The sequence below is a fragment of the Drosophila obscura genome, unplaced genomic scaffold (genome assembly GCF_018151105.1).
Source record: "Drosophila obscura isolate BZ-5 IFL unplaced genomic scaffold, ASM1815110v1 contig_186, whole genome shotgun sequence".
Taxonomy (NCBI): Eukaryota; Metazoa; Arthropoda; class Insecta; order Diptera; family Drosophilidae; genus Drosophila; species Drosophila obscura.
Window position 1 is genome coordinate 8,262,469 of NW_024542774.1, and position 27,541 is coordinate 8,290,009.

A 27,541-nucleotide genomic window follows, 5' to 3' on the forward strand; every position below is an offset into this window, starting at 1 on the left:
ACCGTCAGACCCTCAGAAATATACCTTCTCATTTTCTAAATATAACGTTTAAATCAAAAATTTGTATCCGTATTAAACTTTTCTCTATTGGAGATCATTTATAAAAGCTTTTAAGTATTTAAATTTTTAAATCTGTTTCTTATTCTATTTACGGTATATTTTGACAATGACAAGGTATATTTCTGATGGCGGTATATATGATGGATAAATCCGCGGTCACACTGATTTTAATGTTTTGGAAAACACAACAATTTTCTTGAGGTCGGTAAACAAAAATTGGATAATATAATCTGTTGCCGAATAATGGCTGATCCGACTACCGAAATGGACGCTGCAGTCAGCCCAATGGAAATTAATATATCAAACAAAAATCTTAGTTCGATGATAGTTGTGAACGACTTGCGTCTGCTGCAGCTAATTTTTAAGTATCCATTTTTGTATAGCAAAGCAGCACAGTCGGAGCAGGACTCAGACTACACCGAGTGGGCCTGGAAACAGATTGCCGTGGAGTTTAATGCCAGCTACGAGGACCTTCCGCTCAGTGCTCCGTTCTCCCCTGATGAATTGCAGTGGCGGTGGAATATGCTCCTACCAGTTATTGGCGCCCTTTCGAAGGCGAAGGAGATTCCCTTTCAACTGTTTACCATTGTAACGGAGATCGAACGCTCGCTAAATGCGGAAATAGTGGAGCCCCCCATCGACTTGACTATGGCCCAGAACTTTCTTCTCTCCCAGCTGCCATTGGTGGAGTCAATGACGAGGATGGAGCGCCGCCGACTGGAAGCCGAGTTCCTCGACATCATATTTCAACTCGAGCTGGAGACACGTGGTTCTGTGCCGGTAGGTCCCGATGAGAAGGCCACAATCAAAGTTGAATATGATGAATTTCTACGGTCTATTCGGGTGAAAGAGCTGCCCATATCGGCTCTGGCACGACTTACGCTCGAAGGCTCTGATATCAAACCAGTCCAAGCAAACCAATCACCAGCTTCTGCCACCCCAGGTTGCAGTATCAAAACGTCAAATCTGGTCATTAGCAATGTGTTTTGTGCCAAGGATGTCATTGATAACCCGTCAACGAAGACTGTTGCCACACCGCAGCAAGGTTGCCCGAGCAATTTGGTTGAACGTATTGATCACGCAGCGACTGATTCAGCACCGATTGGTGCCCAGAACGAAGCTATTGAGCGCGCGCCGTCTGTTTCCCCGCCGCTGGACTTTAAGACAGAGGTGGAGGTGGCCATTGCGGCCATTGAGCTTGCCATTGAGATGGAAAATAAACGGGGAAACAAACCAGCAGAGGTAAACCAGAAACAAGTCACTGCCGTAGACAAGCCCCAAGCTGATGCCGCTCTAATTGAGAATCTGCGCTACATACCGATCAAGAGCGCCAAGTATTACACAAAGAAAGTGCGCGTTCGGGTGAAGCGCATTGATCTGCACGACTTCATGCCGTTGTCCAGCATCGCAAGGCGCCCCAAAAGACGTAAATCCATTTACATCAAATGCACATAAGTTTATTTTAAAAAATACATTACTATAAATTACAACTTAAGGCTATTCTTTAATCCGAATTGGGTTTCATTCATATTTCGTTTGCTTCGCATGCTTGATGAACTGTTAACTAAACAAACAAATATATGCGGGACCGGAAGTGGGAGTTGGAGCGGAAACTGGATGCGGCAGGCGGGATAACGGACAAGGACTAAACGGGCCTGGGGGCTTAGTTAGGTCAGAGAACGAGTTGTACTATGCATGTTGTCTAGGAGTTGTAGGGTTCCTGGTTCCCTGTCGGAACTCGGGTACACTTAGGTTCATTTGATGCTTATCATTAGAGGCCATTACATACATATTCAACAAACAGTCGCAAGAACGCAATTCAACAGGTAGGTGTACGTCTACAAAATACAGTCAATGTGGAAAAGCGCAGCACTATAACAAGAAACAAACAAACAGGCGGAAAGCTAACACAAACAAGATCGATTGCAACAGGTCGAAGAAGGCCTAGCTAGGCCCTAGGCCTTTGTTTGAGTGTAGAAGGTCTGGTTCTGGGTGTGTCTGCTCAGAATAGCTGGTCCGCCAGATTGCCAATAAACGTGGCCAGGTTCATGGAGGAGCCCTCTTTGAATTTCAGTCCAATTGTCTTGCCGTACGCTTGTATGAAGATGGCTCGCACCGCATTGAGGCGTTGCTTACGTCTGCCAAGAAGAGAAACAAAATAAACAAACAATTGATGAGTACGGGATCCTGCGGATCTGATGCCTGGTGGGCGACTTACAAGTTTATGCACTGTTTGCTGGAAGATGTGCTGCCACCCACATCTTTGGAGGAACCGTTTGGGAAACCGTGCGTTGTGTTGCTGCCATTGCTGATGCTGCTGCCGCTGCCACTGCCGCTGCCGCTGCCCATGGATGTTGTTGTGTTGTTGCTGCAGTGATAGCCGTTGCCGCCATTGCAGATGGGAATGTTCGAGGTGGCTTCCGCCGTCTGTTGCGCCACAAAGCGCATCATGTAGCTGCCGTTCATCATGGAGTCGATGGATCCGGTGTCGGTGACCACCTGCCAGCTGCCGTTCGATGATGTGGACTCCTGACGCTGTCGCGCGTTCGAGCCGGGCACCGAAATCGGGCTAGTGCGGGAGCTGAAACGATGCAGAAGGGTCAGTTCGCAGTGTTCGCTGGTGGGGCTCTCAGCAACAATTCGATTACCGCTTGGGATTGGGAGACCTGCTGGTGAGCGGATTGACTGGCGCAGATGCGGCCGCTGTGGTGGCATAGAAGTTATCTGTTATGGACATATCACAGTTGGAACAGTTTGAATAGCTGTCGTTGCTATCTTGATCGAAGGCCAGGATGTAGTCTCTGCGCAGGAAGAAGGGAAAGCGGTTAAAAAGCTGATCATGAAATGTCTCCTCGCATCTGCACTCACTCCTTGAGCGGCTCATCGTCGCAGCAGTCGGACTTGATGACTATGACACTGCTCCCGCTGCTGCTCGAGGTCTTGGTCCGCTTCCGATGCTCCACAATGCTATACTCCTCGTCCGTGATGAACTTTAGCACGTGGAAGCAAAAGAACATGATGTCCTCGCCCCGCCTGAGGCGATCCGGCAATTGGTGGCCAAACAAGTACCAGTCGTAGGCCAGTGTGAAGTACGCCATCTGCATGGCGTTCAGCGACTGATGAATGAGTCCGTCCGCCCAGAGGGAGAGCCGCACCAAGGAGACAAACAGCGGAGTGCGGTCCCAGCCACTGATGCAGTGTATGAGCAGGCCAGAGTTATCCTCCTGTATGTATTTGAGCGTCGCCCGCAGATAGTTCTGTGTGATGGAGACCAGATCCCAGTCGCGGTACTCCGGCCAAATGATGTCAATGTCGGCGGCGGGACCCAGATTGGGTATGTTGATGTTGGCATCGTTGAACGACTGCTTCCAGTTGTAGTGCAGATTCTTGGCCATGTAGTTGTTGTCGCGGAACTTCTTGAAGAACTCGCAGCCCGGATACGGAAGCGACAGCAGGTTGAAGCTCTTGTAATGGTTGCTGGGATCAGCCTTCTCCGATGAGGATACACTGAAATAATGAATTATGGTTATCCTTCCGACATATGTAGATATATACATCGCAAATCCCAATCACTTACGCCATGAAGTATTTGATCTTGCGGTTCTCCACCATGAGATCCACAATTGTGGACACATTGAGGGTGTGCAGCAGCTGGATGTCGCTCTTGATGACCTCGTCGTAGCTGAACTGCGACTGCGACTGGTCGTTTATGTGATTGATCAGCGACTCGTCTGTGGAGTCGGCGTCGTTCTCCTCCCCGTTGGGTGTCGCATAATTTCCGCTGAGGCAGTCGTACGCATAGTCCACTACCTTGCGGCCGTACGTCTCCGGCATCCCCGATAGCGTTGCCGACCGGCAAATGTATTTGCCCCGGTACATGATGACGGGAACGGCGAATCTTTGACGGCATCGCGCATACTTGGCCATCGTGACCAGTTCCCTCATCCGCTGTATATCGTACTGGTCCTCGTAGATGGTGTTCTGCTGCGCGGGCTGTGTCGATGGCGGCGGCTGCTGCTGCTGCTGCTGAGGATGCTGTGGCTGTGGTTGAGGCTGAGGCTGGGCCGGGGTGTGCAGGGGATTGGCAAAGGTGACAAATGCTTGGATGCCCACACCGTCGCTGCAGTTGCTGCCGGCGCTGCTGTTGAGTGGCGTTGCCGTGGCCGTTGTCCCCGAGGATCCGCCTCCTGCACCGAACAATCCATTGCCCGGTATGAGGGTCTTGGCCATGTGTCCATGCTCGTATTCGGGTATGAGTATCCTTCCAGGGTAGCGCGGGCTGAGCAGGCCATTCGAGTTGTCCAGCTCAATGAGGCTGTAGTCGAGTTTAAACAGATATTCGCATTTCTTGGAGATCTCGTACTCCTGTGAACGAAATTGTAAAAGGATATCGATCAGTTTAGCTATTTACGAAACAGAGATGTGCCTCTTGGTACACTGGGAAACTTTCAAGCTTTCGTTTGAGGCACCATTCGGAGTATCGCGATCCAATGACCCCTCCTCACGCACTCAATTAATTCCTGTGCATATTCCCATTAGCAATATTCTTTTCTTAAACACCATTATTAAATATATTATGAACAAATGACATGCAAAGTCAATTGCTTGCATAAATCAAAGCTGCCCGTCGGACTCCGCCGCTGCCTGGCGTCTTAATGGACAGAGAGATTAGACAGAGAAGTGCAGCAACTGGTTTCTGATTCGAGCTGATCTTGTGTTGCTGCGTTGTTCTTTGGATCTTGAGTTCAATGGAACTTGGAAGGAAGAACTTGGAAGAACTGGAAGGGCTATCGGTAGGTATTGCTGTCGTTACTGTTACATCAATTAATTCAAGAACATTTTATAATAATAATTTTTGCCAGCAAACACATTTTTGTTTGTCGAGATATATTGCATTGAATTGATTTCAGGTCTGGGGGAAAATGTAAAGGCTGCATCGGCCAGGCTATAAATAGCCAGACTAGCAGACAACGTAGGGGGAAGGGTGGAAAGGAGGGTCACAGCCACAGCCGCCAGCTGTCCCAGACAACAACAACAAAAAACTAGATAAAGGCGACGCGACGAACAATCAGGCGGCACTACTCTCACACACAAACACCTTGGACGAAACAGGTTTTTGGCACACAAACACAGGGACAGAAGCAAAGAGAAATGTGCAAAAAACGAGAGAGACAAAGGAACAGCAACTACAAAAGCGAACTACAGAGCACAACAAACGTGGTGAAAACAAAGACCTTCGTGTGTGTGTGTGTGTGAGTAATATAGTGAGTGAGTTTGTGCCAAAACTATGGAGAGCGAAGCAAACGAGCAAAACAACTAAAACGCAATTACTTCTGCTTCGTGGAGAAGGGGAGCACGCAAAAGCAAAAGGTTAGGCAGGGCGTATGTATGTATGTACATATAATTAAATAAATCGAATATAATTTCTTTATTTATACAATTTTTCTATAAAAACACATTCCATGCAAGTTTTCGATACAGCAAAAACAACTACAAATCGCTAGAAATTATATTCCCCTCTCAGTTTGCACAAGTGTTTGGTAGCGAGAGACGGAGCGGATGGATGCCAAAAAAAAGAAAGGCCATCTTTAGGGTCGAAGCTTCTGATACCCTTTCAGATCGATCGTTCTCTTAAGCAAAGCTAGGAAGAATTAGTTTCGGTTGGAATATGTTCAGAACTATGCAATTTTTCTCGCACAAATTTATTTTTGTGACCGATCGCACCGATAGACAGGCTACATATTTTCGTTTGTTAATGCTGATCGACAGCAGCTTTCGCTTTCTTCTGTGTTGCAAATATCTGGCCTTAATTATAATACTCTCTCTCTCCACAAGGGTATTAAACCACAGTCTTATCGATAGCAGTGTGTGTGTGTGTGTGTGAGAGAGAGAAAGACAGAGAGTACTCTTCCAAGTTGGAGACGCTGGCTGCCATTTCATGTACACAGTGTGTACACACACAGAGAGAGAAAAGCTGTTGCTGTTGTGTGCATTGAACTGCTTGGTGGCCGCTGTTGTTGCCATTGTTGTTGTCTTTTCTTTTGTAAGAAAGAGCAGCCACTGCATGCAACTGTAACTGTCCGCCAGTTGGCGTTCGCTTTTCGCTGTGCGCCTGTTAATAAGGCGCTGTAAAAACTTAAAAACAACAAACAAACGCGCGAAATAGTTTTTACAGCGCCAGAGAAATAGTTTGTGAGATGATGATCATCCTCCCACCAGAGCCAGCATCATCATCACAATCATTATCGTTGACCCAAATAACAAATTCAAAACCCAGACGCAACTCTGCTTCGGGAGCTGCAATGCAGTTTTCTTACAAACCCGGATTTCAAAGACTTTGCCGATGCTGGGCCAACAGAAATCAACGCTGCGTGGAGCGGCATACTTTTCTTCTCAGTTTTCTGCGGAGCTCCACCGAAAAAAAAAGCAGAAAAGAAAAAGAAGCAAAGCCACCAGCAGCAAAAAGAAATCCCACAAATCAAGAAACCAGCAAGCAGCGCGACCAAACGGAGCCCGTGCCGGTCTAAGGCCAGGCGAGCAGCAGGAAAAGAAAGAGAGCGATGGAGAGCACAGAGTGCAGCGAAACAACGGTTTCTTTCGCGCTCTGCTTGCATTTGCGGTACAGACTTGGCTTGACTTGGCTTGGCTTATCGGCAGAGGCCCCCCGAGCCTGGGACGCAGGACGGACCCGTACCCGACACGACTGTGACTGCGATTCCCGCGCTTGTTGCATATTCATCAATCTGGGTCGGCGACAGGGAAAATGGCTTTTCTTGAATGAATTATTCAGCGCTCAAAACAGGTCCAACTTCGAGTGGGGGGCCACTGACCACACCCCATGTACATGTACACAGAGCAGAGCAGGGCACCAGGCATGGGCCGCTTCCGTGTTTCGATTCTCCTTGTTCTCGTTTCGTTTACACGATTCATGCATAAGCTTTCAAATGTGCAATGCCTTGTTTTCAGCATTTCGTATTTATCATCGTTCAAAGGCACCGAAAACCAGAAATCAACTTGATCAGAATATTCATGACTGGGGGGAGCTTGCAGCCTGGCTTGGGCTGGCAGAGAGAGGCTTAAAATATGTACTAAACATATTTCCGATGTATCAAAAATACAATGAATGCTCTCTAGTTGGACACTTAAGTATTCGGAATCAGATTCCAGTTTCCAGATCTACAATTTCCGATGTATCAAAACTACTATAAACTCGCTTATCGTCGATCTTCTCTTTCTTATGCCACCTGCTCTTCTGTTAATTTGATTAGTGAGCTTTTAATATGCAAATTGCTAGTGCAGTGCAGAGTGCATATACATACATATGCATATGTGTGTGCTGCATGTGGCAGAAAACAGACCCGAGCTACATATCTTCCCGACAACTTTCAAACCGACTCTGAAACCGTGTTTGTTTTTTTGGGGGAGGGAGAGCAAGCAAACACGTTTGAGCCGGAAGCTTTGTTGTGGGCCACATGGAAGAGCCAAACTCTGGGTTTTGTTCAGCGCCCCCCCAATGGCAGCATCTGGTTTGGCACATTGGGTTGTAATTGAGCACAATATATGACATCGAAGAAGTGGGCGCTACGCACAATGAGTGGGGGAGTACGAGTATGTGGGGCTGGGGCTGGGCAGGAATGCAGCTAACTATTCATCATAATTTATTTACTTAATTTATTCGATTGTCTGACGGCAATCAGGAAGACATTTCTACTCGCCCACAAAGATAGTTGAAATAGAATTATTGGCGTTATTCTGACGATTGGAAAGTCATTTATCGTACAGTAAATCACTTACTAAATTGTAAATAAAATGCGAAAAGAGCAGAGCTTTAGGATTCACTTTCTATTTTCTATTTCCTCTGATTTCCTTTCTATCACTTGTGGAAAAAGTTCAATTACTCTGATGGCTTAACAAAAGCTGACACACAAAGCAATTTGTTTCATTTTCTTTCCTCATCGCCCCTTCCGTCTGTTTGCACCCACCCAGCGCACCTTCCGCTCATCGAGAATAGGTTGGAGCATTGCCATTTCCTGCACAGCACACAGCATTGCCATTGCCACTGCCACAATCCATTCCCTGAAAAGACGGCATTGCCATTTCAGATACTATCGATTTTATCTGCCAGCTAGCAGGCGTGCAGAAGACAGCAGCAACAGGCACCGCCACACCACTCCAGAAGGACCAACATGCAACAGCATCCAATCCAATCCATCTGAAAGAGCGCGCGCGGGTGTGGGGTTATTGCAACATCGCGCGACGCCAGCGACGCCCTTCTTCTAATCATGGATGCGTGGTACCTTCTGTTGCGACGCAGTTAACCCTACCAGCAGAGGAATTTCACAATTTATTGCCATCATAATGCCGCATAGGTGAGGGTGGGGATAGGGTTGGGTTTGGGTTTGGGTCTGGGATGCAGCATCTCTGGAAGCATTGGAACTCCCATTTTGAGACCCTTAATCAAATCGAACTCACGCTTCCTCTCTCTCTCTCTTTTCGCTCTTGGACATGCGCCGATCGGCTGCTGCATCCCCCGCGTGCACTTCCAGCAGCTGCAGCTCAGGCCCCCACTGATGCCGCAATGTAGTAATGCCGCCCGGCCACCTCCTTCATTCGGCGGTGCCTGTTGCTGCTGCTGGGCACCTGTCACAAGTGTCTGCGGTGCGAGCCACGCACATTGCAGCAACAGCTGCCCCAATGCACACGCGAAGTCGTTCAAGGACGGTGGTGTGGGGGGCACGTGCCCAGGCGTGGGCGTAAAGTTCAATGTGCAACAGGAAATCATAAAAGGTCACAACCGAGTCATCGTTGTGTCGATGTCGATGTCGTTGTCGTTATCATCACGTTATGCCCCACAGTGGGGCAAAGTCCGAGTCGTATAAATTGCATTTGCCAGGCTTGAATAATTTTCAAACCTTAAATCTCTATGAGGTGTGGGGGAGTTGCTGGTGCAGAACGAACAGAACTTTCACTTGAAGCGATCAGTTCAGAACAGCTAGAATTATGACATAATAGTGGATAAGGGATGTGGATCTTCTACTTGAAACAATCCTTAATAATCATACAGTACGCGGACTTGCATTATATTATCCCCGTCTGTGTCCCACTGTGCGCGGAACTGCAGTTGCGCTGGAAGGTGTGTTGGCAGATGCCGTGTCACTGCTCTGTTTTATGCGCTCCTGTGCCGCGTATTTCGAAGCGCCCACACAGTGACTGCGGCACGGCTTGCAGCTGCATCTGCCAGGGCGTGGCTGGGAGGGGAAGCCGCACAGAGCTCTGCCAACGGGCATAGGCGTCCAGCAGACCCGAGAGCGTTGCCCAGTAGCCAGGCCAGCCGAAGAAGCAGCATCGTACATGCGTCATGCCTGGCCGAGGTACCACTGTAGGAGAGCTGCGCGGAAAGTTTTCCTTTAGTTGCAACCCCCAAAATGAGTGCAGCACAGGGCTGCGTGGGCGCAGGAAGCAGCATTTTCGCTGCAGACTGGAATGCAGAGGCGGGATACAGAAAACCAGAGACACGGGCCCCAATACAAGACCAAGTGCAGCTATCCAGGGACCAGTCCAGTGCTCGAGGAAACGCTCAACGTAGCGCAGGCCAACATTTTGTGGCCGAAGTTGGACCTGGACCTGGACCTGGGACCTACCTGCAGCTTTAGTAGCTGTCTATATACAAGTCCCTCCGCAGCCTCTGGGTGGCTCCTCAATTACCTTGGAGACCAATTCCCTGCTGCATATTGTCTACGGCTACGGCTGACAAGTTTTCATAATTTGCAACATTAGCATAAGCAGCAAACTGCAAAAGCAACAACGACTATAGCAACAACTACAACAACAGGTGGGTTCGGTGGCAACAATAAATTATACAAATTCTATAAGAAAGAAAAAAAGAAAGAAAGAGAGTGAAAATGTCTCTGGGGGAAAGTGAAAAAATTATTTAAAAGTATACCAAATTATTGCTATTTTTAGCATTACGGTGGGGCTATGGGCATTCAGTTGGCGTACATTTTGGCGCCCGCACACGAATCACACCCGGAGGGAGATGGCGCTCCACACGATATGCGCAGGCAGGCAACATTCATATATACATACATACATGCATAGGTACACACTCACACACACACACACACACATACATATATTTAAATATATTTTGCATTTGCAACAACATTCAATGCCGTTTCGGCCAAGGTTTTTTTTATATAAATAAATCATCAAGTGTGCAAAAAATCCAAATAAAAATAAATAAAACAAAAAAGCAATATACAAAAAAAAAAGGAATAATGATCATCACCATTATAGAGCTGATGATAATGATCATATGTGTACCTATCTGAGGTTTCAGCTCAGGACAGACATTGGATGCTGTTTTAAGGGAGAGTTTATATTCCTTAGGCTCCAAAAATTACTAGGGTCAGATATGTTTTTATTCTAATTGAAGTTGTTTTTCAGAGGTAAGACCTGAGGCAGTACGAAGCCCAGCCCATCGCTCTCTTTTAGTACCTATTACGTATACTATGGCTGGATCCAACCCCAATACTTTGTGGGCACAACGAATGACGAGCTTTCAGGTCAAGCAGAAGGACCTAAATCGCTTGGTGATGAATTATCTGATCACAGGTTTGCATTCTCACAGATTCTGCCCCGCAGCCGGGAAACCTTTTAAAGTGGCTCTAACCTAACATCCCCCCTAACCCCCCCACCCACATACATGCACAGAGGGCTACCAGGAGGCGGCACAGCGCTTCAAGACCGAATCGGCGCTAGAGCCGAATTGTCTGGTGGACAGCGTCGATGATCGCGTCAGGATCCGCAATGCTGTGCGAAGTGGCCAAGTGAAGTATGCCATGGACCTGGCCAACAGGCTGTATCCGCAGCTCTTCGAGACGGACAACTACATGTACTTTCACATGCAGCAGCTGCGGCTGATCGAGCTTATACGGGAGCAGAAGGTGGAGCAGGCCCTCGACTTTGCCCAGAGCAAGGAATCTGGTCTGTGCGAGGTACACTCGGACAACATCCGAGAGATGCAACGCGCCCTGGCCCTGCTGGCTTTCGATAAGCCCGAGGAGAGTCCATACGGGGACCTGATGAAGCCCGCCTACAGGCAGCAGGTGGCCGGGGAGCTGAACGCGGCCATTCTCAAGTACGAGGGTGGGGAAATTGTCCAGCCGAAAATGATGTTCCTCATCAAGCTGATCCTCTGGGCCCAGGACAGACTAGAGATGGAGGGAATTTCGGACTATCGGCGCATGGACCTGGAGACGCCTGACTTCGAGGAGGAGATTAGGCGGGCTTTCCAGGATGGTTAAGCGCAACGGCTTAGAAGGTGCCCCAACAAATTCGGTGTCTCTGCTGCAACTTATCTAGAAATATGAATGTTTTGTTTGGGTGTTTTTTTTTTTTTTTGGATGTGCTGCATAATAAATGTTTCAATATCTTGGTGTACATTTTGTGGTATTTTCTGTTGGCTCTTGATCCGATTAAAACTGAAAGCGATTCCATTATCAGTTACTGCTTGCTGCTCGCTGATAACTCCAGACCACAGGCCTTATCTAAGACGTAAATTGTTTTGGTCACGTGCCGAACGAAAGCTATTTTTGTATTTTAGTTTTTGTTTGCTGCTCCGATAACAGAAAGAGTGCAAAAAGAATGAGCGAAAGTTTGGGAGTTGCCGCTCTGGGCGCATGGTGTGCGTGTGGAGCCATTCCCGCTCTTCAAGTCACACTTCACTCTGATTCTCTTGCTATCTCTTGCTGTGAATGCCTCCCCTTGCACTAATACACTGTGGCTGGGCTAACCACAAGGAGAGAATGCACATGGGAGTGTGCTTTAGTTAGCTGTAAGCTACAGTTGCGGTCACAATATTGTGAATATACTCTCACGTACCCTTCGCTTCTGTTCGGGTGACGAACTTCGGCTCCAGATCGAATCCCACCACGCCTTCTGTGCGCATAGCCGCAAGTATCCCTCAATTTCTGCCCAGGTGTAATATACAATAAGTTGAGGCATTATTGTTCTCCCGCTTACCTCACCCCAACCCAATTATTCCAGCCCAAAGTGTTGTATTTAGTCAGCATACTAATCTAATCAAGCCATTGCGAGCTGACATTAACCTCGAACTCTTTGCAGTGCCACATCTTTAATTAGAATAATAACAAAATATACCCTTTGCACCCTCTCCGTCAAATGCAAGGCTTTGTGTATCAAGGTGCAGGTTTTGATGCCCTTTATTTGTACAGGGGTATATTCGGCATATCTGTGCAAGTAGCCTCTCCCCTTTATTTTTATATGCTGTTCTACATACAATAATTTCTTATTGCGTTTTTTTCTTTCGTTCATAGCCCATTTAAAAATATTTTCTTATCCAAAATGAATGTGCTGGGTATCCCATAGTATGTAGTATGTGCATCTGTTGGCCCAAGGCGTTCCAACTTGTTGCTGTAAAATCGCCACCCCGCTCCACAGATAACCGGGGCAATAGGTGTGTGTATTGTGGAAAATCAAGTTGAAAAGCTGGCGCTTGTTTTGCGGTTGGGTTTTGTGTCTGATAAGGAAAACCACTGTTTGATAAACAGCCAGTCAGCAAATACTTTCCGAGTGTGTGTGTGCTGTTGTGCTGCAACAAAGTCTTTTATTGCAACTCAAACATTGGCAATGCAATTGGCATTCGCTATGCAATATATTAATTATTTTAACAGCAGCTGCACACCAGCAGCAGCAGCAACAACAAGCAACAGCAGCAGCAGCAGCAGCTCAATGGAAACGTTAGATATGAACGTGCCAAGTTTTTATTTAGATTTTCTTTCTTTGTTGCCAAGTGTTTTCCGTAGATACTATTTAACCCTCCTCCCAGTTATCAGAGAACTGCAGAGGAGGGTAGCGGAACAATAATTTGTTGTTGCCGTTGCCGGCTAAGTAAGCCGATAACACCGGCGATTAGCATTGAAGGGCCATGCGTGACAATCGGGGGTGGAAATGGGGCCAAACCATTTAAAAGCCTACTGGCTCCCCCATGTGGTTGCTGTAACATCAGATGTGCCGGGCATTAATGTTCCCGAATACGAACTCCAGAGTGAATCTTAACAGATCGGTGTACATTATGTTCAGCCGTTTCCTTAGCAAAATTCATTAATGCGAGATGGCAGTTCGGGTGCAGCGTTTCTAGGCATTATAGTTTCTCCATTGAATTCCGTTCATCATCGGAGGCTTGCCAGACGGGGGGGTCGGGTCAAAATGAGCATACCACTTGGCATAGCCAGACCCAATGAATGAGAGTCTCATAGTGGACAAGATGCTTATTGATTTCTTGAGGAATACGATTTGTGTGCGATTCAGGGCAGACCGAGACTTGACGGCAGCCATTTTGATTTAAGCCGCACTTTTTGGGGCGCGGCACCGGGAGTAACGGCACTCTGACGTGTCCTTGTGGTAGGCGCACACTATACCCGTTACGGTTTGCATGTCTGCTTCAGCACAAGCACGTGCGACCAAATGTATGTCACACAGACACACACTAGCTTACACTCACCGCTGTGCCTTCCTCAAAGGCCGCCGCCTCGAAGGATTTCTTTTCGAAAATCTCTAATAGGTCGTGTAAATCCTGCTGCGTCACATTCACAATGTTGTTCAAAGTTAGGCTGCACATGTTTGCGGCGCTGCATTTACCGATACAATTTCGAACAGGGGTTGCGCTCTACAAAAACTTTTGTGGAACCCACGCCACAGCACGCACGCACGGCACAAACACTTTAAAAAAGCACACTAAATGCGAAAATATGCCAAAAATTAATAGATTTAAACAAATCTTGTTGCTTATTTAGCTGTTGCCTGCTCGCTCGCTCTCTCTCGCGCGTCACCTCTATTGTGTCTGCTGCGTATTTGATTCGTTTTCTTTCGTCTGCTTTATCGTTTTCTACGACGTTTACACGTTTCGCGTTACGTTTCGTTTGTTTGCTCAACGCCCTAGAGGGCGACGTCACCAATATATTCTCCGCCCGCAACGTAATCTGCACGAGTATGGGAGTCGGGTCGTCGGTTACGCACTAGTAGTATTGTTGCTCTTGTTGCTCCGATTGCAATTATATAGATTGTGTGTTTTTATTTGCAATAGAGGTGTCAAACCATCAAGGGCACTATCGATAGCATCGATATTTTACTGCTAGCCTCTACTATCGACGGTTTGGCGACTATCATGATAGTATCGAGCTACAGTCGTTGCGCTTTTGATATGTTTGGATTGGCTGCTATAAAATACGAAGACACATTTGTAAACAAATCGACAGGTGGCATATAATTTTTACAATGGACAAGTTCCTAAAGGGTTTCAATAGTTTTTTAATAATTATTTGAGCCCGATACTATCACGATAGTATCGATTGTTTTTTTCAAAACATTCAGCGTTGATATTCCTCGAATTTGATATTCTGTTTAATATTACTAGCTAGTTGGCCCTCTCAGCCCTAAACAAATAATTTTATGCAATTCCTCAATAAATTTTGTTGAGGATTGGCTAGATATCAGAACTCGTTTTCATTGGATTGTTTTATTAATAAGGTTCAAACAAAAACGGCCAAAGCATAAAACGTAAGTGTGTACGAAATGTGACGTCATTGTTGCTTGTCAACCAAGTTCTTCTATGCGTATGGACATTTGTATACCGTATTTCCCTTAATTTTTCTTAGATTGAGATGTTTTTTACCTATTAATGCATATGTTTTGTGTTTTATAAATACATTTATCCCGTTTCTGATACCTATTATTGGTGAGCTGCTGTGACAAACCTTCATTTAAGCCGCGGAAAATAGTACTTTTTATATATTTATTTTATCGCTCAAGTGTTTCGATCAAATAAATTAATGACCAATTCAAAGCCACCTACAACCTTGCCATCTTTCATAAAGGCAAAACGACATTTGTTTAGACCCTTTATAAGGAACGAGGGCCAATTATCAGTGGACAAGGCAACATTTTTGAGATAGTATTGACCTTTGCGCATCGGGCACATATCTTCGGATAGAAAGTTAGAGTCCAAAAACGAAGATGCAAAGAACCTTGCAAAAACGTTCCTCATAAAATCGCATGGCTTAATTCGTAATTTCAAATTCATTGGAATCCATTGTCTATTCTTAAATGTCGCGATATCCACCCATACGTCATACTGCTCATCCATGTCAACGTGATAGTTAGCAGATCCATTCAAAACTCGATCTCTCCCAAGTATTTTGAATTCGAATTCAAACAGGGTTTCTTCATCCCCCTTTAGATTCTCGATCGATTCACATCTCACATCGTAGTTTGCTTTTCCCAGGCACTGTAAGTGCAAAATATCAGTTGTTGTTTTTTCTTATATATGTATTTGAAAAATGTATATCTACCAACGTAGCCATCCACAGGATGAGAATAACCTTTGCACAACACCGAGACATCTTTGATTCGTTTGCTTCAGTTCAATGAAACTATTTCCGTAATGAGTCCATAGCATATGTTGATCTTTATATACACAATAGTTTTGCATGTTAAACAGTAATTATTGTAGGTCTTTTCATTTGACACAGATCTGCATCTTAATAACTAGTTGTGCGATAGAGGCGTGGTTCAAACCAATGTTCAACCAATGTGAAGTTGTTAAGGTTTGGATTTCGAAATTGAGGGATATGAATTGGGTGGTCACCCATAGCACATGCGTTGACCATGCCCGGATTTGTTTGTGAATCCCTAATTGACCAATGTCGTCAGGATCGATCCTCATGCGATTCCGTCGCAGAATTACGGTGTATCGCATTCGAATTGTATTATACAGACTTTTTATACATTTAGTTGGTATAGTGGCAGGTACAATTTAATTTTATTTTAGAATCAATTAATTTTGAAAATGATCCTGAGCGTTTTGTACGACAATAAGTGTGATTTTGGAGTCGGGCGTTAGCAGCACCTCGTTGGTCCTTGTACGCACTCTCAGCATTAAAAGTTCATCCGTGGGATCAATTTGCTTCATTCCTCGCTCCAGTCGGCAACGTATTGCCTGAAAGAGTCCAGCAAACTGAACGGAGTCATCGTGCCCCATAGTACTCTTCACCGGATGCCCCAGATCGTTGAGGATTACTATATCTCGAATGTTTTTCCTTGTACTGATCTGATCGAATGCTTCCTCCACATACCGTTGAGAACGAGGAGGCTGCAATAGAGGAGAGATTTATGAAAAACCCAATTTAAAACTAAAATTTATATGGTTTTACTCTTTCTGGAGTATTCAGTAACATTTCGCTGCATTGATTATCCTTGATAAACTGCTTATAAACAGTTTTTCCCCCCCTTTCGACTAAAAAGATTTTTTTTTATGGTTTCCAAGGGGCGTTACCACTAGAAACTTCTGCTATTTGGGTCATTGGGACAGCATGTTTTTCCCATAGCACAATTAATTTATTTAATTTTTTAAGGATCAAGATATATACACAGGGGGTATATTTTACAAAATGAAATGCAGTCCAAAACAGTTTGAAATTAATTTTAAACTTTTCATATATGACTTCGATATGCGTTCTATCGAACTCATATGGAACTGGTTCTTATCGGTAAAACACTGGGTGGGGTGATGGTGAACCAATTGGTTCATTTTCTACCATCGATACTATCGATAGCGCTATTGAACATCTCTAATATTGAACAAGCAAAAGTTTACATATTTGCGAGAAACAAAAAAAAAACAAATTAATTAAAATGGTAAGTGGTAACTATCCAGTATTGAATATAATATGGAAACGATATCATTTCACTGCATTTTATAGTCGCAAGAGGTTGAGGAGACACTAAAACGGATCCAGAGTCACAAAGGCGTTGTGGGCACCATTGTGGTCAACAATGAAGGTGGGTGTGCGGGCACAGTTGTGCCTACATAGAATATGGCTTACAACTGTTTGATGACCAATCCGATCCGATCCCAATTAGGTATTCCGGTGAAGTCTACTTTGGACAATACGACGACCGTGCAATATGCTGGCCTGATGAGTCAGCTGGCTGACAAGGCTCGGAGCGTTGTGAGGGACCTGGACCCGTCCAACGACATGACATTCCTGCGGGTGCGCTCGAAGAAGCACGAAATCATGGTGGCTCCTGACAAGGACTTTATACTCATAGTCATTCAAAATCCAACCGATTAGACCGCTGGTACTAGAGAATTAAAAGCTGAAATTAACTTTTAATATTTTACGAGAAAGAAACAGAAAAACAACAGAGCGCTGACATCATAACTAGGTTTTAGCCAAGTTTTGCTGCTTAATTCTAGCATTAAGTAACTGAAATAGGTCATACAAATGTTTGAACCTTGTTTTGTAAACAAATCAATAAAAAGAAATTCTGAAAGCTAGCCAGTCTTGTATAAAATTGATTTCTCTATCGGATTAAATTGTATGTTAAGTGCTGATAGTCCTAACTACCTAGTAATATTAAATCGATTATCAAAATAGGGGAATATGATTTCAGAACAACAAAACAACGTTAGCCCATTGTCGACCAAGGGGGATGGGATTTAAATATTCCACCGAAAATTATGAAATTAACAATTTTAGCGCAGTTCAGATAAAATATAAGGTGGTCTTTTTTTTGCAACTTAAGGGAAAAGATGGGTCTACATGCTTTACTTTCCGCCGTTTAACTCAAGTTGTTCACCTGTTAAAAAAGAACGGGGCTAGGTGGGTTAGGGTCGTTTTTTTCTTTGGTATATTTACGGTATATTTCGATATGTTTCTGGGGTCAGGGTATATATTTTATCAATAAATTTCAAATTGACCGCCAAACTCAATTTAGCGCACCAAAAATACTGACATTTTTCGCTTTCAATTCGTGGAGAGTTTGCAAAACTCGCTCTCAATTCGTGGAGAGTTTTCAAAATTTGCTCTCAATTCGTGGAGAGTGCTCTCTTTTCAGTGGAGAATAGAGTGTTTTTGTGGAGACTTTCCCCTCATTTTCGTGGTGTGGCATTTTTCCCATACAAAATCAAATGTATCTTACGGGAACGCGTATGGAATGACGCAACAATGAATCTTTACATTTGATACATCTGATTTGTATGGGAAAAATTTCAGCAACATGGGGAAATGAAGTAGCAGCATTGTTGTGCAACTTTGGCACGGAATGAGCAACAATCTGCATACCTTGGGAAAATGGATATTATGGACTTGAGATATTGTTTGAATTTTCAGGCTCCAATTAATGCAGAAACTACTCAGTCTCTTATTAAAAGACATCAACGAAATTTTGTAGCTCATGGGTACCAATAATAGGTATCAGAACCGGGATAAATGTATATATAAAACACAAAACATATGCATAGATAGGTAAAAAATAACTCAATCTTACGAAAATGCAATATTAATGTTTCAAAGCAGCCTGATACAACAAATTTAACATCAATTAAAGGAAATAAGGTATACCAAAGCCCATACTCATAGAAGAATCTTGGTTGACCAGCAACAATGACGATACATTTAGTCAACATTTAAGTTTTATGCTTTGGCCGTTTTTGTTTGAACCTTAATATGTAAACAATCCAATGAAAAAGAGTTCTAAAAACTAACCAATCCTGAACAAAATTTATGCATCTATCGGATAAAATTATTTGTTTACGGCTGAGAGGGCCAACTATCTAGTAATATTAAACTGAATATCAAAATTGATGAATTTCATATCACAAAATATCACGGTATGGCAGCCCGCAGCAACTACGAATTGCACGAGTCTGGCAGCGCCACAAAACGACGACAAATTCGTTTTATGCTGTTTTTGTTTGAACCTTAATATGTAAATAATCCAATAAAAAGGACTTCTGAAAACTTGCCAATCTCTTAAAAAATTTATGTATCTATCGGATAAAATTATTTGTTTAGGGCTTAGAGTCCCATCTAGCTGGTAATATTAAACGGAATATCAATATCGAGGAATATCAACGTCGAATGTTTTGAAAAAACAGTCGATACTATCGTGATAGTATCGGGCTGAAATAATTATTAAAAAACCATTGAAACCCTTTAGGAACTTGTCCATTGTAAAAATTATATGCCACCTGTCGATTTTTTTTACAAATTTGTCTTCGTATTTTATAGCAGCCAATCCAAACATATCAAAAGCGCAACGACTGTAGCTCGATACTATCATGATAGTCGCAAAACCGTCGATAGTAGAGACTAGCAGTAAAATATCGATACTATCGATAGTGACCTCGATGGTTGCACCTCTACGTCTTTTGATTTAACAAAGTATAGTTTTAATCCCATTCATTAAAGAAAAATCCACTGCAAACATGGATCCGTGCGGTCCACAATCGTTGGGCAGCATACTTGAACCCGACGAGTTAAATCTCGTGCCGGAGAACGTACAAAATAAGTTGTCGGGGTACATTGAAAAGTTTGCAGATGAGTACTGTCAGAACCGTGCTGCGGCTAATCGTTTAGGTAAGTGTAGCATTTTGAAAAACGATAGTGCATGTATATATATGTTTATACGCCGATCTACAATAATTGCCGGTGATATTGTGTTTGAGTTTGCAAGGCAGTGGAGGGGGGTTTGCCGGCTGCTAGGCAGACGTCTGTATCTGTGTCCCAACAAAAATTTGCGATAGAAGCCAAATTAATTCAGAGTTCGATAAAAAAGGCATCTGCACGCATACATTTTATGGATGCATTTTTGTTTTAATAGGTGGTCATTTTAATGCATCTATATTGCACTTTTACACCTGGTAGCGTTTTTTTCTGGTTTTTTGCACGCAATAACTGCACAATGGCTACGACTTTTGGTATTTTTCTGCTGCCGCTGTGGTAACACTAAAATTATACAGACGCTTCGTCCGAAAATTTGTTTTTTTGCGCTTAAAAAAATAATTTTTGGAATAGTAATAGCCATCATTATGGATCTCAGTGGTCCACAGAGATTAGGGAATGTGTTTGGTCCGGAAGAGCTGGAGCAATTGCCAGCCGGCATGCTGACAAAACTGCAGACATATATCGACCATTTCTTTGGGGAATATTGCAAAGAACGCGCTGCTGCCCACCGGCTCAGTGAGTTGTTTAGCTATAAAAGCATTTTCTAATTTGTATTTAATCGTTTTCCCTTTAGCCGAATCTGAGCAACAGCGGGAGGAGTTGCAGAACGCTGTCGAGGATCATAAGGTGAAGTTGACAAATTTCGAGCAAAATGTCAATGAGCTGCGCACACAGCTGGACCAAGTGTCCGCAGAGCGTGATCATCTGCTGGAGACTGTCCGCAGCAACGAGCAGATCGCGTCCTCATTTAGGCAGGACAAGAACAGCATAATTGAAGAGCGCGACTCGCTCTTGACATTGTTAGAACGTCAGAATGCGGAGCTGGAGCGTCTGAAGGAGGATCTGCACACCTACCGTCAGCAGCTGAGCAATGCCATCTCTGCCAAATGTGAAGCCATTGCGCGCGTAGACGAGGTACAAAGCAAGGAGGTGGCTCTACAAACGAAGGAGCAGCGTATCGAGAGCGAGCGCCTCATGTTGCAAAATGAGATTCGGTTGCTCAACAGCGATCTTAACCGCAACAACAGCGAGCTGCAGAATATCCGCAGAGAGAACTCCATAAACACAATGCAGCTGGAGAGCAGTCTGAGGGAGAAGTGCGATGCCCTTCAAATTCTGCAGACCGAGCACGCCCAGGCCGTGGAGACCATCGGCCAGTTGAACGACAAGATAGCAGAACTGACCAACAACGCCTACAAGCAGTCGATGGCCACGGAAAAGTATGTTGCCACGCTAAAGAACGAACTCGATGCCAAGAACAAGCTTTTTGAAATTTACAAGAACACAGAGGCGCAGAAGGGGGTCGCCGAGAACGAGCTATTATCGGGGATAGCAGAGATGAAGCGATTGCTGACCACAGTGACCGAGCAGCACGACAACCTGGAGACCGAACTAAATGCCACAAAGGAGCAACACAGCTCGGAGCTGGCCGAACGCGATGCTACGATAGCGGACTTGAGACAGGAGCTCTGTGAGGCAAATAACTTACTGACTCAATCCAAGGATCGAGGCCTGGAGGAGGCAATCTTCAAGATGTCGCCAAGTGCGGCGGTTGCCAGTCGGGTGATCCATCCCAATTTCACAATCACCGAACTGTACGCGAAATATGTCAAGGCCCTCGACGAATTGGAGCTGGCGAATCTCGATAATACCAAACTGAAGCTGCACGTCCGTTCCATGGTCCAGGAGGTCGAAGAGCGTGCCCCCGAAAATGAACAGATGCGTATTAATTTCGAAAATATAAAAGAAGCATACGACCAGATCATCCCGGAGCGGAATGCACTATACGAGAAGAAACAGTGCCTGGAGGAAGCGCTGGAGAGGGCGACCTTTGACGTGAAGTCCATTACTAAGAAAAACGATATGCTAGAGAGATCCACGAAGGACCTCGGCCGACAGGTGTGCTCGCTGCTGGACGAGCTGAATTGCCTGCGTGCAGGAGTACCCCACGTAAACCATAGCAGGTCGGGCGATGCACACAACGTCGACAGTGTCATTACCGACCGGCTAGTCACCTTTGGCTCGATAGCCGAATTACAGGAACAGAATGAGAAACTATTAAAATTGACGCGTGAGCTGGCTCAGACAATGGATGATCAGGAAAAGGAATTCAATGCGAATATGCTGCAAATGGACAAGGAGCGTGCCAAGAGGGCCCAGGAGAGGTGCTCCCTGCTGGAGGAGCAGCTCGCGGAGAAAAACAATGCCCTCAATCTGCTGAACTCCAAGTGTGAGCGCTACCAGAAGCACTTCTTTGCTGCCCAAAAGCGACTGGGTCGTCCGCTCACCAATCTGGATGAGTCGGCCACGGATATGGATGTTAGTGAATCCGCTGCTCTAGACACATCGGCCAAGGCTGCAGAGCATACCAGAGAGGAGGTCAGCCAGCTGGAGAAGCGCATATACAGTCTGGAGAAGCAGTTGGTGGAGGAGAGCAATAAATACGCCTCGCTCAAGGAGAACTACGAGTACTACACCAACGAGAAGCGGAAGAACGACGCTCTGGCCCAGGAACAGTTCGATTCGATGCGCAAGGAAGTACGCGAGCTGACGTCCGCCAACTGCAAGCTGCTGAATGCCACCGATTTCCAGAAGGAGCAGATCGAAATGCTGCACAGGAACGTTGAGGCGTGCAAGAAGCAGATCGCGGCTTTGGAAGATCGCAACAGGAACTACGAGAAGACGATCATCAAGCACGAGCAGACGATGCACCTGCTCAAGGATGAAACGATGGCAGCCCACAAAAAGTCGGCTGCCGCCGAAGCGGAGGCCTACAATCTGCGGCAGGAGAACCGCACCTTGAAGGACACGGCCACCCGTCTGCAGATCGAGAAGGAGAGCGCCCATCGGGATCAGCATAACCAGTCGCTTTTGCTCAACAATTTGGAGTTTATCAAGTCCAACCTCGAGCGATCCGAGACTGAGGGCCGCCTGCGCCTCGAACAGCGGCTGGATGATGCAGCTCGAGAGCTGGCCGCCCAGCGACGTCACCAGCAGGAGGAGCAGGAAAAGTTCCAGGAAACGGTCAATGAGCTCAAGCGACAAACCGAGACGGCCATCAAGCTGAAGGAAGAAGAGAAGAAGCTGGCCGAGAAGTGGCAAGCGGAGCTCGTAAATGTCCGCGAAGAGCTCGCCCAAAAGGTGATGCAGGTAAACGATCTGAGCAAGAAGCTGCAGGAGAGCCTTACGCCCTCGATGAACGAGAATCCGGTGACGGCAGCCAACAAGAGGGCCCGCGAATTCGAGCTCAAGTACAACCAGGCCGCGGTGGAGGTTGAATCGCTCAAGAGGGAACTGGCCTCGTTGCGTTCGCATGGCGAGCAGTTCTACAAGATGTCACAGACTGCCGAGGCGGAGGTCAAGCGCCTGCACGAGCTGCACTCGGAGATGGTGGCCAGTCACGAGGATGAGATGAAGAAATTGAAGAGCGCCGAGACGGAGCTGAGGGCACGCATCGACGAGCTGGAGGCCGAGGCCATGCTCTCCAATGTGACCGATCAGACCAAGACCATTAACCAGACGGATCAGGTCAAGGTGGCCCAGGATGAGCTGAAGACGGTGCTCGAGAAGCTCACCGAATCGGGTCGCACAATCCGCACCCTGCGAACTGAGAACACGACGCTGGCCGAGTCGCTGCACGAGGTGGAAGTGAAGTATGCCAACGAAATGGTCCTGCACTCGGCCGACATCCAAGACCTGACCAAGCTGAAGACTGACAACTACAAGTTGAGGGACGAGCTGAACCAGCTGAAGACGGGACGGGAATCGCTGCAGGCCGCTCACGACGCGCTGCTCAAGTCGAACGCCGAGGCCCAAAGCCTGCTGGAGAAGGAGAAGGAGGAGTCGGACAGACGGGTGGCCGACTTGAATGCTCTGAATTCCACTTTGCACGATCAGATTGAAGCACTGGCCACAAAGCTGACGGCCTTGAGTCAGCCGGGTTCGGGTCAAGGCCAGAACAGCTCCATGCTGAACGAATCTCTGGCTCTGGATGGCGACCAAAGTCTCAACATTTCGGGCCTGGCTATAGAGGAGGTTCGCAGCAACGAGCAGCTCCTGAAGATCATCAAGTTCCTGCGGCAGGAGAAGGACCTGTGTGTGGCTAAGCTGGACATTGTGAAGGCCGAGAATGCTCGTCTGGCGTCGGAGCTCACCATTCAGCAGAAGAAGGTGGACGAGCTGAATGGCTGCCTAAACCAGGAGCGTTCCAGGAACCAGACCGACGTCATTTCGACCTCCAAGCACGCGGAGGTGCTGCGGAAGATCGAGACCCTCAACGCCATCACAGATAGCAATCGCATTCTGCGGGAGGAGCGCAACAGTCTCACACAGCGCCTGTCAGAGCTAACTAGCCGCATCCAGAGCTTGGAGAAGGAACTGTTCCCGCTTCAGTGCAGCAACAAGGAGCTAACATCGAAGATCGAAGAGCTGAATTTGGAGAACACCTCGCTGCGCACGGAGGCCGTCAAATGGCGGCAGCGCGCCAATGTTCTGGTGGAGAAGAGCAATCGCAATCCGGAGGAGTTCAAGCGCATCCAGACGGAGCGCGAGAATCTGGCCAAGCAGCTCACGGCCGAAAGGGAGCTAAGTAAGAAGTTAGGCGAAGAGATTGGCTCCATGAGGTCGGAGCTGCCAGCGCTGACGGGAAAAGTGCAAGCCCTGGACGATGCCCGCAAGAAGCAGATGGAGGAGTCCATAACTCTGCGGCAGACAAACTCACGTCAGACGCAGGACATCATGGAGCTGAAGAACCGACTGTTGCAGAAGGAAGAGGAGCTGCTGAAGGCCAACGAGGAGCTGGAGTCGAAGGAGAAGGCCCTGCAGGACAAGGACACCAAGGAGTTGGCCTTGCGCAAGGTGGCCAAGCGCTACAGGGAGGGCTACATAAGTCTCCAGGCGCAACAGGGTGGCGCCGACATGAATGCCGACCTGGAGAAGGTCCGCTCCGAGCTGGAGAAGGTGACCAGTGAAAACGATGCTCTGAAGAAACGCCAGGCTGAGCCCGAGACTGATTCCAATGCTCTCCTTCAGGAGCACAAGGCGAAGGTGGACAAGCTCATCCAGGAACTTACGGTGGCCAGAACGGATCTGGTCAATCAGGAGGCCACCCTGGCCAGCAACAAAACCCAATACGACGAGACCGTCGCCCGTCTGGAGAAGGAGCTGCAGGAGAATATTGCCGCAAACAAGGAGGTCAACTTGCGGCTCACCCGGGAGAACGAGTCGCTGCACATACGCATCAATCAACTCACCCGCCAACTGGGCTCCCAGCAGTCGACCAAGCCCTCAACGAGCTCCGTCGCCGAAAAGGGAAACATATCAGAGTCCTCATCGCCACGCACTGCCAATGTGAAGCCCATGTCGGGTTCGGCCACTGTGCAGCAGTCGGCCACTGTCACCCCCTGGCGTGGCGGGGAGACGCCACTGGCCAGCATCAGACCCATTTCGGTGCAGAACAGCCGGACGGCTGCCATCTTGCCCACCAGCCAGCAGCCGTCGGCGGGCAGTGCTTCCACATCCTCGTCGTCGACCTCCACCACATCCGCATCGGCCAGTGGCAGCAGCTCGGCGGTGGCCAACACTGCCTTGGTTCCCCCGCAGCAGCAAGTTCACACCACAGGCAGTGGAGCCTTGGAGTCGATGGCCTCCTCCTCGCCCACATCTTCCCACACAGATTACATGCCGTCGACCAGCTCCGCGGCCGTAGCGGTGGCCGCCATTCCACCGATGGGAGCCACCTCCGCCGCCGAGAGTTCCCAGGAGGCGGAGAGCGTTCAGCATCCGCAGCAGAACGATTCGCAGCTATTTGCAGGAGGTTCCCAGCAGCAGGTCGTGGCTTTAGTGTCGCCACGCGTAGAGGGCTCTTCGTCGACCTCTACCTCCACATCGACATCGACCTCCACACCGAATCCGACTGCGCCCAGTGTTCAGGATGCGAACAACCAGAGCCAGCAGCCGAGCACATCGGGCAGCAGCAGCAGCTCCTCGACGGTAGTCAGCAGTCACAGCAGACACACGCCGTCCAGCAGCAATGTGACCACCACTCAGGCCGGCTGCTCCTCCGTTGGCATCAAACGTCCCCGCGACGTGGAAGGAGACTCTACCAATACCGAGGATGGTGTGCCCGAGAAGATGAAGCGGCTGCGTGCTCCTATGCACAGTGAAGAGCTGTCCGCCACTCACATTGGCGATTCCGGCATGGACGTAGATCAGATGCCCACCTCGTCCCAGCGAGATCAGGAGGATGAAATTCAGGTGGTGGACTCTGACGATGAGGACGATGTCTTGGCGGATGCCGATGACGGGCCCGTCGACGGTGGCGAGGCCGATCAGGAGGGCTACGAGGATTCTTACGAGCAGGACAACGACATGGACAACGATGGTGCGGACGATGAGAACGAGATGGCGTCCGATGCTCAAGACAACAACGAGGTGGATATTGAGGAGCAGCAGCTTCAGGTCCAAGAGGAGAGCCAATTGCTGGACAACCAAGCAGGTGCCGCAGTGGTGGCTGCCTCTGCCTCCACGCAGGAGAACAACCAGAGCCAGGCCATCACCAGTGGCAGCGGAGAGTCTTCGAATCCGGCAAAATTGCCACTGGCCGAGACCTCCCCATGGAAGCAGGCGGTCGCCTCTACATCATCGGCAGCATCACGGCGATCGGAGAGGTAAGTCCGTCCGGGAGCTCTACTGTCTTCACGCTGACTTTAATTCATGTCTTCCCAGCAGCTCCGTGGAGATTGTCAGCTCCCCGCAAGTGTCCAACTTTAGTGAGCAGCCAGCGCGTGTGGAGACGGCGGAGGTAGATGGCACCGCAGCAGTGGCTCCCGACGAGAGTGCTGGACCAAGTGGCGACGGGGCCGCAGCCACATTACCCCAGATGCCGAACGAGGCATCCGAAACCAGCGCAGCCGATGCCAATAAACTGCCAACCGAAAGTGATTTGGGCGGAGCAGAAGATATCTGCGAGGCTGACGAGGCGTTTGCCGAGGAGACGCTGGACCCTGGCCAGGGTGAAGACTCACAGCAGCTCGGAAATGAGAGTAAGCAGATGCACGCTTACTTGGAATTCTAAAGTTAACCCGTTCACCTTTGCAGACCAAAATGTGGGCACAAGTCAGTCTGAGCTGTCGGATAACCAGCCCAATCAAGCGGAAGGCGGCTCGGCTGAGGCCAACGAGGGCACAGATGGTGTCTCCTCAGAGGGTGAGAAGCAGACAGTGGGTGTTGAGGTAAGAAGGAGGCGCTTTTACCAAAGATAGCGTAATCTCTGACCCGTAGCCATGGCGTGGTGCAGGTTGGTGCAACTCCCGACTGCATGCGACTAACACAAGTTATTATTGTTCAAGTCCCCTCTCCCATGCCCACATTCGCTACTAACCATTCCCCCGTTTTGCTGTTGATCAACATTTAAACACGATCTATTCTCTCCATAGGAGGAAGGACGCGAGGCAGAGGCCACTTCCCCGTCGGACAACACGCGCTATCGCACCCTACGCAGTGGCCTGCCCAACAACCGCAGGATTCGCGGAGCGCGTGGAAATCAAAATTCGAACCAGAATCGGTCACGCATTGTGTGGCAGAGGTCTGATGGGCCAAACAATCCCAACATGCAAGATCAGGGTTCCTCCAGTAATCGTGGATACAACCATCCACGCGGTGCACGTACGCGCGGTCCACGCATTCGACGCCCGGCAGTAAACAACTTCAACAACAACAACAACGCCGGACGGTACTAGCAGGAAGCGGATTCCGGCGAATCCACAGACGCGAGTCGGCCGTAATTATTGCGTACATCTTCGGGTGTGGCATTAAGACGCGTCGCATATAAGCACGATTGACTATTAGAAATTGGGCTGGCAGCGAACGTCGATTCCCGCACAGTACATTCATTTACATTTAGAAACTACAGTTAAAGAAATTAAAATAAAGCCAATTAAATTGAAATCTTT

At 47.5% G+C, this 27,541-nt stretch overlaps 6 protein-coding genes across 8 annotated transcripts; 4 read left to right on the forward strand and 2 right to left on the reverse strand.

Moving 5' to 3' along the window:
• Nucleotides 1-219: 219 nt before the first annotated feature.
• LOC111078271 lies at nucleotides 220-1,548 on the forward strand. The gene has a single exon (XM_022372864.2). The coding sequence runs from the start codon at nucleotides 304-306 to the stop codon at nucleotides 1,513-1,515; it is 1,212 nt and encodes a 403-aa protein (XP_022228556.2). The 5' UTR covers nucleotides 220-303; the 3' UTR covers nucleotides 1,516-1,548.
• Nucleotides 1,510-14,162, reverse strand: LOC111078267 (myotubularin-related protein 14). Its single transcript, XM_022372858.2, has 6 exons — nucleotides 13,586-14,162; nucleotides 3,638-4,425; nucleotides 2,929-3,567; nucleotides 2,709-2,861; nucleotides 2,279-2,641; nucleotides 1,510-2,198 (listed from the first exon to the last, which is right to left on the reverse strand). Exons 1-6 carry the CDS (start codon nucleotides 13,700-13,702, stop codon nucleotides 2,063-2,065), a joined length of 2,196 nt encoding a protein of 731 aa, XP_022228550.2. The 5' UTR covers nucleotides 13,703-14,162; the 3' UTR covers nucleotides 1,510-2,062.
• Nucleotides 9,441-11,476, forward strand: LOC111078273 (glucose-induced degradation protein 8-A homolog). The gene is made up of 3 exons (XM_022372866.2): nucleotides 9,441-9,892; nucleotides 10,507-10,674; nucleotides 10,774-11,476. The coding sequence occupies exons 2-3, from the start codon at nucleotides 10,572-10,574 to the stop codon at nucleotides 11,364-11,366; spliced, it is 696 nt and encodes a 231-aa protein (XP_022228558.2). The 5' UTR covers nucleotides 9,441-9,892; nucleotides 10,507-10,571; the 3' UTR covers nucleotides 11,367-11,476.
• Nucleotides 14,163-15,873: 1,711 nt separating the features above from the next.
• Nucleotides 15,874-16,360, reverse strand: LOC111078257 (dynein light chain roadblock-type 1). Its single transcript, XM_022372844.2, has 2 exons — nucleotides 16,293-16,360; nucleotides 15,874-16,231 (listed from the first exon to the last, which is right to left on the reverse strand). The coding sequence occupies exons 1-2, from the start codon at nucleotides 16,314-16,316 to the stop codon at nucleotides 15,917-15,919; spliced, it is 339 nt and encodes a 112-aa protein (XP_022228536.1). The 5' UTR covers nucleotides 16,317-16,360; the 3' UTR covers nucleotides 15,874-15,916.
• A 315-nt stretch (nucleotides 16,361-16,675) lies between these two features.
• On the forward strand, nucleotides 16,676-17,419 carry LOC111082238 (dynein light chain roadblock-type 2). Its single transcript, XM_022378416.2, has 3 exons — nucleotides 16,676-16,776; nucleotides 16,842-16,920; nucleotides 17,002-17,419. The coding sequence occupies exons 1-3, from the start codon at nucleotides 16,774-16,776 to the stop codon at nucleotides 17,211-17,213; spliced, it is 294 nt and encodes a 97-aa protein (XP_022234108.1). The 5' UTR covers nucleotides 16,676-16,773; the 3' UTR covers nucleotides 17,214-17,419.
• Nucleotides 17,420-19,272: 1,853 nt separating this feature from the next.
• Nucleotides 19,273-27,536, forward strand: LOC111078249 (nucleoprotein TPR). 3 transcript variants are annotated; one of them, XM_022372831.2, is made up of 5 exons: nucleotides 19,273-19,502; nucleotides 20,164-26,257; nucleotides 26,316-26,632; nucleotides 26,688-26,821; nucleotides 27,026-27,536. In XM_022372831.2, exons 1-5 carry the CDS (start codon nucleotides 19,352-19,354, stop codon nucleotides 27,326-27,328), a joined length of 6,999 nt encoding a protein of 2,332 aa, XP_022228523.2. In that variant the 5' UTR covers nucleotides 19,273-19,351; the 3' UTR covers nucleotides 27,329-27,536. The 3 variants fall into 3 exon arrangements, with proteins under 3 accessions (XP_022228523.2, XP_022228524.2, XP_041448696.1); XM_022372832.2 differs by having other exon boundaries at nucleotides 26,319-26,632; XM_041592762.1 differs by lacking the exon at nucleotides 19,273-19,502 and adding an exon at nucleotides 19,893-20,105.
• Nucleotides 27,537-27,541: the final 5 nt, after the last annotated feature.